The 9,655-nt window shown below is 32.8% G+C and overlaps 1 protein-coding gene across 1 annotated transcript; it reads left to right on the forward strand.

Annotated features, from left to right (window-relative positions):
* The first annotated feature begins 896 nt into the window (after positions 1 to 896).
* LOC131624684 (uncharacterized membrane protein At3g27390-like) lies at positions 897 to 4,477 on the forward strand. Its single transcript, XM_058895613.1, has 9 exons — positions 897 to 1,167; positions 1,305 to 1,413; positions 1,500 to 1,698; positions 2,313 to 2,446; positions 2,606 to 2,894; positions 3,014 to 3,120; positions 3,200 to 3,371; positions 3,562 to 4,010; positions 4,108 to 4,477. Exons 1-9 carry the CDS (start codon positions 1,077 to 1,079, stop codon positions 4,340 to 4,342), a joined length of 1,785 nt encoding a protein of 594 aa, XP_058751596.1. The 5' UTR covers positions 897 to 1,076; the 3' UTR covers positions 4,343 to 4,477.
* Positions 4,478 to 9,655: the final 5,178 nt, after the last annotated feature.

Consider the following 9,655-nt stretch of genomic DNA (forward strand, 5'->3'; position numbering starts at 1 on the left):
GACCACTTGTCATAATCTAATTTATGATTTAATTTGTTCTAGACTTGTTTCGAGTCCTGTCTTTCCTTTTCTTTTTATCATTTATAATTTTTATATTTTTAATTATGGAGTATACTAAATTAAGATTAACTTATATTTGATTTGTTAAAATTAATTTATAATATATATTCATTTAAAATTTAAAATAAGTTAGGTTAAATTTTATTTAGTTCATATTTAAAATTAAGAGTAACTTTAATTATTAAATAATAAAAAATTAAATTTGACGAAGAATAAATTTTTAAAAGGTAAAATACTAAAAACCAAAAGAAATTATTTATTTGCCTTTTATTTAATAATGACAACTTGAATGAACCAAATTGACTTCCACCTTCAAATTTAATATAGTAATAAAACATTAAATATTAGTATATGTTCACACCCAAAAGAAACATTATAATATTAGTACCATCAACTTTGCGATTCTCTCTTTCATCTTTTATTATATATCAATTCTCTTTGACCTTCTTGCTCCTGTCATTATAGTATTATGTAACCTATATTAAAAATAATGATATTTTTATTAATTAGTATTAAATTTCTGTCCTTCAAGCTAATAATATATTCTCTTTGACCTTCAAGCTAATAATATAAATTTCAGAAATTAGTATTATTAGCTTGAACGTCATTATTGGTGTTTAAATCTCATGTTTACCACTTCATCTTCATCAATGAGACAGAAAAAAATATTAATATTGTTTATAAAAATATAGAATAAACATTTTTTTAATTATTGATTTGAGGTAAATATCAATTATTAGCATATTAATATTTTTATATAGTGATATAAATATTCAGCAGCCTCTCTTATTTCAATTGTCCATGTTACTTTTTGGTCACCAAAATCCTGAGAATCATATTCTGATTTTTGTTTAGTTTTTAAAAATATTAGTTTGTCATCTTCTTGCAGCGCACGCCATATATACCATAATCTCTTATTCCTATTTTCTTTTGACCCATCAACTTCCATTTTCCAATTCATTTTCTTCCTTCAATTTTCACTCTTAACATCTTCATGATCCTTTCTTACTAGTATTATGATTTTTCCTAACTCTATGGAAGCTTGGATGAAAGCTTCTTATGTTGTTTTTGCATTCTTCTCTGCTTTATTCCTTGGTGCCATAAAAGGTTATCTTTTTCTTTTACCCTTTTTACCCTTTTTCATACTTTATGTTTCATGATTAAATGGTTGAATCTTGAGTAAAAATTTCATTTTTAATGAGTTTTAGATAAAGGGTTGTTGATATTTGACAAAAATTCTGCAGGCGTTATAGTGGGTCCTATTGCTGCTCTTATACTGATTATAGGAAATATTGGGGTGATTTTGGGGTTGTTTCCTGCACACGTGGCTTGGACTGTTTATACCCTTATCAAGTAAATTTTTTTCAAATTTGTGTTCCTAGTTTTGGTTTTTGAAATTTCAGTCAATGTTTATTTTGAATGGTTTTTGTGTTTTGCAGGATTGAAATATTTGATGCAGCTTTGAAAGTTGCTGTTTTGATTGCTTTGCCTGTTTTGTTTGGGTTATGGTTGGGTTTAGGTATAGCGGGTAGTGTTCTTGTTGCTATTGGGTATGGCTTTTTTACTCCTTGGGTTTCAACTTTTGAGGCCTTTAGATATGATGACAATGAATCTAAGAAGTTCAAGCATTGTATTGTGGTGAGATTCTATGATCAACATGTTATAACCAATGTTTGATTCATTATTAGCTATGTAGCACCAACACTTTTGAAAAAAGGTGCGTCAGTGTCAAGATCGGTGTCCAAAACCGACACCAACACTTGTGATTACGTTTCATTTATTTATTTTTTCAAGTCATTACCGTTGTCGACGTGCCAGTGTTGGTGTTGTGTTTCAGGTGTCCGTGCTACATAGATTATTAGCATGTCATTTGCTTTTAATGAAAATTGACTAAACCGCCAAATTCATCAATGACTATGTAGGACGTTCTCAAATAGTTCTTTGAGATGATGAATATTTCAAACACGTCATTGACTTGTCAAACGTTACTCGCATTCGTCTTTCAATCAGTCTCCTCTCCGTTGGTTAACACCATTTCACAGTAAGCTTAATCTAATGAAACGACATTAAGCAATGGAGACGGATGGAAAAACATATGAGTAACGTTGGATAGAGTTAGGGACGTATTTGAAGTACACATAATCAGAAAGATCTATTTCACTATTTGAGAGTGCTATATAGAGTCGGAGGCGAATTTGATGGTTTACTCAATAAAAATTGGTTGTTCACTTTGTTTACTCTCTTTAACTCAGGATGGAACCTTGGGAACTATAAAAGGCAGTTGCACTGTGGTTAGAGATTTTGCAGATTTATGTTACCATTCATATCCAAGTTACTTGAAAGAACTACGCGAATCACCTTGTTCAGATGAATGTAAGACACTAAGGTAATCATCATTAGGCCATTTATTTATTTATTTATGTGACACAGGTTTCATTTCTTTTGAGCTCAAATTATCAACTTATGAAGGATAACATAGTTTGGAAAACATGATTGGAAAAAAAAAATTTGTTCCTAGACTCTTAAACTTAAACTTATATTGCAGGTTAATTCATGTTCCTGGAAGCGTCATACTAGGGATAGTGGGAATAATTGTTGAGGTTCCTCTTTTCACTGTGATTGCAATAGCTAAGAGTCCCTACCTATTGTTCAAGGGATGGTACAGACTTTTGCATGATTTAATTAGCAGAGAAGGTCCATTCCTTGAAACCGTTTGTGTCCCGATTGCTGGTTTGACATTATTTGTGTGGCCTCTTGTTGTCATTGCAAGCATTTTATTGGCTATTTTCTCTAGCATTTTTGTTGGACTATATGCCTCCATCATAGTATATCAGGTTTGTCACAGACACGATACTAACACATGTGATTACATTCAGTTATTCCATTTTTTCAACGTACGTGTCATCGCCAGAGCTTCATTGATCTTCCTCTTTTGACCTTTTCGTGGTTGTAGGAAAGATCTTTTCGCCGAGGTTTAGCTTATATAATGGCAATGGTTGCTGAGTTTGATGAATACACAAATGATTGGCTCTATCTCAGAGAGGGGTCATTCTTTCCAAAGTAAACTTCTTTCAATTATTTTCTTTCCTATATGCCATTTATTCTGTTGACATCAACACATCAATTTTCTCGCAGCCAGGCCCCAATATCGAAAGAAGATGGTTTCTCAATCATCCGAGTTTTCTACTCGAGGAAATAGTGTATCAGGAAACAAATCAAATACTACCACGGAACCGCCTGCAATGTTTATGCCAAACTTAGCTCCTTCAAGATCAGTTAGAGAGACCATTCAAGAAGTTAAAATGGTGCAGGTATTCTGTTTTTCTTCCTTTACTTGCAGTTTAAGTAATTCTTTTGCCAACTCGAGCGACGTGCACCCTTATCAGTAAACTATGAGTCATATCTAAGAACTTTACACATCTTTCTGATCCTTTTTAGCTTTTGTTACGATGTTAATTGATTTGAAAAACTCTTATCTCGTACTTGAAACTATTGCGACAGGTTTGGGGAGATATGATGAGGTCGTGCGAGATAAGAGGCAAGGAGTTATTGGATGCTAATGTACTCACAACCGCTGATTTTTACGAATGGTTAAGAGGAAAGAATATTAACGAAGCAGCCATAGTCGGATTTGGATTGCCTTGTTACTCACTTTTACAGACACTTCTCTATTCCATCAAAGCCAACTCAAACGGTGTATTGCTACTCGACGATTTTGAGATAACTCATTTCAACAGGCCTAAAGACAAGTTGTTGGATTGGTTCTTCAATCCTATAATGGTTTTGAAGGAACAGATAAGGGTCATTAAATTGGTTGAAAGTGAAGTGAGATACTTGGAAAAACTCGTTCTTTTCGGAGTTAATAAACAAAGGTTCCAGGCTTGGGATAATGGCGGCTTATTGGTTCCTGATAGTCTTAGAGCTGCTCAAATCGAAGGAATTTCAAGAAGGTATTATTGTAATCTCAAATTTTGTTTTTCATTACTTCTTAGGTCTGTTTGGATAAGTGTTTATGAAATAAGTTCTTAATTATGAATGCAATGTTAGGATGATTGGAATGGTAAGAGGAATATCAAAGCTTCCAACATACAGAAGGAAGTTTCGGCATGTTGTTAAGGCGTTATTCGCTTATTCGTTGGAAAAAGATGCTTCTGGAAAAGCTCATGGTTTGGATGTAGATGTTTCTGAAAAGTCTTTAGTCACTCGTTACTTGGAAAAAGATCCTTCTGGAAGATCAAGTAGCAGGTCTATAGTATCAGTTCCATCAGATGAAAATGTTTGAGATAAACTGTACCAGTTTTCTTCTCTATTGTTGATAAATCATTGTATATAGATATATCTTTAGTTTGATCATTGATTGTTGTAAAATAGCTTATTGTGAGTGAGGTACACTACAGATTGAATTGTTTCTTCTTTATTTTATATATGCTGTTTCTTCATTTCAGTTTTGAGAATCAAGTTGGTGTCAAAAGTCACTCAACTATGACATATTTAACTCATAATTATTAAATGATAAAAGCTGTTTTTTAGACACTTAAGAAGTTAATCAAAAAGCTTTGGTTATAATCTTATCATATGAGCTAAAGAAAATTTATTGAAATTACAAAAGCATTTTGAAATCGTTAAAATGTTTATGGTAGACCTGAATTCGTTTATGCGCATAATACATTCCCCGTATTACTTGCTTGTGGGTATCAAAATCCTTGTGACAGGGCTTTTTATATGGATAACCGTTTTAGAGATTTAAAGCCCAAAGCAAAGGGGTGATATTTTTCTCCCTAAAAACACTTGGCAAATTCATTGAGAATTGTTTGTCTCACCCCTAAGTGGTGAAAAAACATTCTAAGAAAGTTCAAAAATGCCCCTTAGATTTTAAAAATGTATTTTCGAACGGACTATGATCAAACCAAAACATGCCTTAGCCGAGTCTTATAGTTTAATAACTCCGTGACAAATTCGGAAGTATACTTACGTATTTGTGAAGCGGAAATTTAAAAACATGACACCTTTGCATGTCAATAATAATTCTAAAATGCATTTTCGAAATTGTCAAACGTGATTTTTAATAAAGCAGCATCCTACATGCTCTTCTTCATGATCAAACTTCCATTTTTTTTTCAAAATCCTTAAAGAAATTCTTCCATACTCAATCAAGTTTTGCACTCCACCTTTACCAAAAATCCAATTCAACGACGAGATGTCGATTTTTATGTACAAATACATTGAACGGACCATCAATGTTGAGGGTGACTGTAACTGCAGTTTTTGAGATGTTTCTACTTTGCTCAATAAAGGATAGGAGGATCATACACCCGTCTATACGGGAAAAAAGAGAAAATTTGATGCAATTCGTAAATCTCTTATTTTTTGCATTAGCAGACCGATTCTAAAAGAAACATGGACGCGCTTCCCTGAAATGAACCATCTTATACCAAGTGTGATATGGTGTGTATTGATCTGACAAGTTATAGATTCTTGAAAACATTTTCCACTACACACTATCACACCTCAAAATTCAACTGATTGTATTATGTGTATTGAGTGACTTTCAAAATCGCGAAATTTTGTTCAAGTTTATTTAAAACTGGGACGCCCTGTATCATTGACATTCCTGAAGTGGACGACTCACACAATATGGGAAACAAAGACTTGGCCAAATCGTTTTTTTTAAAGATGCAAGAATTCGCCAAGATGAGCGAGATTAAAATGAAATCAAATAAACAAAAGTCAAAGGCGGAAACACCCATAAATATTGATTTAAAAAGTGACACATGTTTCGATTTATTTTAGTTTTTATTCAACGATGTACTTATATGGTTAGACATGTTGTATATGTAATCTTGTATTAATATTAATGATGTCAAATATATACATTTTTAAAGATTTAAATATATGTTTTAGTTTCCAAAATAGTTCTCCATTTTCTTTTCTAATACATACTGTGTTTCAGAAATTGATTATGTGTGAACAATGTTTGGTTAATATGGAAATGTATCTCCGGACACACCCCAAATATTTAAAAAAAAAGTATGATCAGGGCTTTATTCGAAAACGCTTTTGTGGAAGTACCCTAATTTCACCAATTTTATACAACGAAATATGGTGTATCCAGAAATACATATCTGAAATATTCCATGAGACAAGATTGAATTTCTAAGGTCCATATTGACATGAAACATGTATAAATACGAGTATCTCATCTCATATTTTTAACAAAATCATATTACACTAGAATGGGTCACTACAACATATGAAGCTTTTCATGACGAAGCTTTCACGTCATCTAGAAAAAAACCGAGGTTATATATATATATATATATATATATATATATATATATATATATATATATATATATAAAACAACTTGTTACCTCAATTTTTTTAAACACCGAGGTGATATACCATTCCGGACATGCTTCGAATCTCATCTAATGTGCTTTATGTTTTTATTTGTAAACAACTATAAAATAAATGATTTAACCCTTCGGTTTCTGTAATAAACTGAGGGATAAAATAATCATATTTTAATATAAAATATTCGCTAAACAAATTTTACTCTAATAATATCTTATTTGAAGCCGCCCCACCGTGAATGCATCATTTTTTATTGGTTGAATTGCAAAACAGAAAAAATGTTCTTTTACCTTGAACAAAATATTTTTTTTCCAACTTTTGCAATCCATCTCAAACAATGGTGTTACTGTTGTTGTTGTTTATGGTTTTGAATAGGGATGACAACGGGTCGGGTGCAGATTTCATACTACCCAAACCCGCACCCGAAATCGGCACCCGAACCCAAACCCAAATACTGTTCAAATGGCAAAATAACACCCACGCCCACACCCGTTGGATTTCGGGTTTTTTCATCCAAACCCGAACCCGTAACAAAATACACAAAATACATTTTTCCTACAACTTTCTACAATATTATATATATATATATATATAAGCGGGTGTGATTTCGGGTTTCGGGTGCGGGTTTTACACTACCCAAACCCGCACCCGAAATATCGGGTGGCACCCAAACCCGAACCCAAATCCAGTCAATTCGGGTTTTCACCCGTTGACTCAGGTTAGGGTGCGGGTGGGCCCCACAGGTTTGGGTTTGGTTGCCATCTCTAGTTTTGAACAACTACGATTTATTCCTAAAAGTCTTTATTGAAGGATTGCAAGTGCTGAAAAAATATTTTTCAATTTTTGGAACAATCACCTTATTAGAAGTTGGATGCATTCCAAGCATGCAAATTGTTTACGCTAGCGAAAGCAGTGATAATCATAACATCAACAATCAATCTTGGTGAATGCATGTTTGATATTCAAGACGGATCTCTACCACTTTGTATGGGACCTGGACATGCTGCATTTTTGATATCCTGGGTAAACAATCTTGATATTGGGCGAAGATTTGTTGCATACAATGAATTTTTGATATTCTAGGTAAACAATGTAACCATTTAAAAAAAATACTTTAACACCTCTGTTTTTTTTTTAAACCGAGGAGTTAGAATAAAACATTTTTTTCCAAAAATGGTTAATTGCTTACCCAGAATATTAAAAATACATTGTATGCAATAAATATTATATGTGACACGCTCATGCTGACATTTTAATATTCTTGATAAACAATATGATATTATGCGAAGATTTGTTTCATATAATGTATTTTTAATATTCTGGATAAACAGTGTAGCCATTTTTGGGGAATTTTTATTTTAATTTACTCTTACCCCTCAGTTGTTTTAAAAACTGAGATAGTTAAGTATTTATTTCACTATTTTCATTCTACGGTCTTAAACAAATCGTTGTCATCCATATAAAGGTTATCAATGCACAAGAATCCATCATTAGTGATCTACGTGAAACCTAAGGGACGTTCATTATATAAGTTCTCTTACGATATTTGAAATCTAAATGAAACATATGAAGCACTTGAAACATACAGAAACTTGAAAAAGTTCTCTTCGATGGCTTGCAAGAGCAGAAAATCAACTGGAGGTTTAAGATTTGTTCTATTAAATTTTTATTTATGCCGAAAATATTTTTGACTATTGTTATTAATTATCTTACCCAATTTTTTCACCAGAAATAAATTCATACAAGATGATCCGTAGAGAATATCCTTTAACAAACCCTTTTGTTTTGTTTAGAGAAAAAAGGTTCCTAGTATTTGATCTTGCCCAAAATATCAAGGAATTGAAGATCCAACATATGATCTTCAAGGATAATTAATGTAATATTCTTTGTAAACACTGTAACGAGTTTTATTAAAAAAACTAATGACCCTTTGTATATTATGATAAACTGAGATAAAAAAGGCGCTAGTTTTGTAAATAATAAAAGTGCACAAACTGGGGAGTTTGGTCGGGAGCTATCGGAGAGAGTTTGACGTGGGAGTTGAAAAGTAAGATGCGAGAGTCGTATCCTGAGTTATTTGATTGAGGTAATTTTCGAGAACGGAAATATTCTAAGTGGGGGAGAGTTGTAACGCCTGTTTTTACTTTAATTATTTATGTTATGTGTGTTATGTGAATTAATTGACAATTGTGTGAATTATGTGTTAATTATATGCTTAATTGATTTTTATGTGATTTTATTTGAGAAATATTAGTAAATAAATATAAGTTAGTGAGGTTATGAGTTATTGGGCCTAAGTTAGTATTAGTATTTGAGAGGTGCTAATTAAAGCCCATTAGCATTATGAGAAAGATAGGAAGGGTTTAACAAAAACAAGGATTTTAGAGAATAGAGAGTTAGAAGCTTATTTGCTGAAAATTGGGAAAAGAAGAGAAAGAAGAGAAGAGTGAGAATCCAAGATTGAAGCTAGAGTTGTCTTCAATCCAAAACCTAAGGTAAGGGTGAGATTCTTTCATGATAAAGGGTTGTATGATGATGTTTAGGGTGGGTTAGATTGTATGTTGTTGTCCATGAATGTGTGAATTGAAATTGTTAGGGTTTATGATAGAATTCCATGAAATTGTGCCATTAATCATGTTGATGATGTTTGTATATGAACCCATGGTTAGAAACATGTTTAGGAACTTTTTATGTGTGTTAAATTGCTGTTTGGATGAGTTTTAGATGGTTAAAATTGAATTTGAGATGGTGTTGGAAATGCTGAAAACGCCCAGATTTTTCCAGTTCTGGTGTAGAGTGTCGGACGAGTGTTTTGCTTCGCCGAGCGAGAGCTTGTTTTGTGGTTTCCGCCGGGCGAGTCAAGCGGGTGACGAGATGTCACACTACTGCCTTGGAGCTCCGGGCGAGCAGATGTTTTCGCCGGGTGAAAATGCCCTGTTTGTGAAAAATTGAAACGATCATAACTTTTGACCCGTAACTCCTTTTTAAGTGTCGTTTAAACCTCCGTAACTTTGAAATCATTGTCTAACCAATGAATGTGACTAGCATGATTCTTTAGAAGCTTTTCTTGAATTTATATGTTGCCGATTTAATGATGTTTTGTGACGTTGTACGTGATGAATGTTTGTATGCCGTAACGACGCGATTGAGATGTGGTTATTGCCATAGAACCTTAGCATTGAGTTGATGTTGTTTTAGACGTGGTATGACATGTTGCTCATGCTATTTATGTTGCTCATGT

This window comes from Vicia villosa, unplaced genomic scaffold, assembly GCF_029867415.1.
Source record: "Vicia villosa cultivar HV-30 ecotype Madison, WI unplaced genomic scaffold, Vvil1.0 ctg.000148F_1_1, whole genome shotgun sequence".
NCBI lineage: Eukaryota > Viridiplantae > Streptophyta > Magnoliopsida > Fabales > Fabaceae > Vicia > Vicia villosa.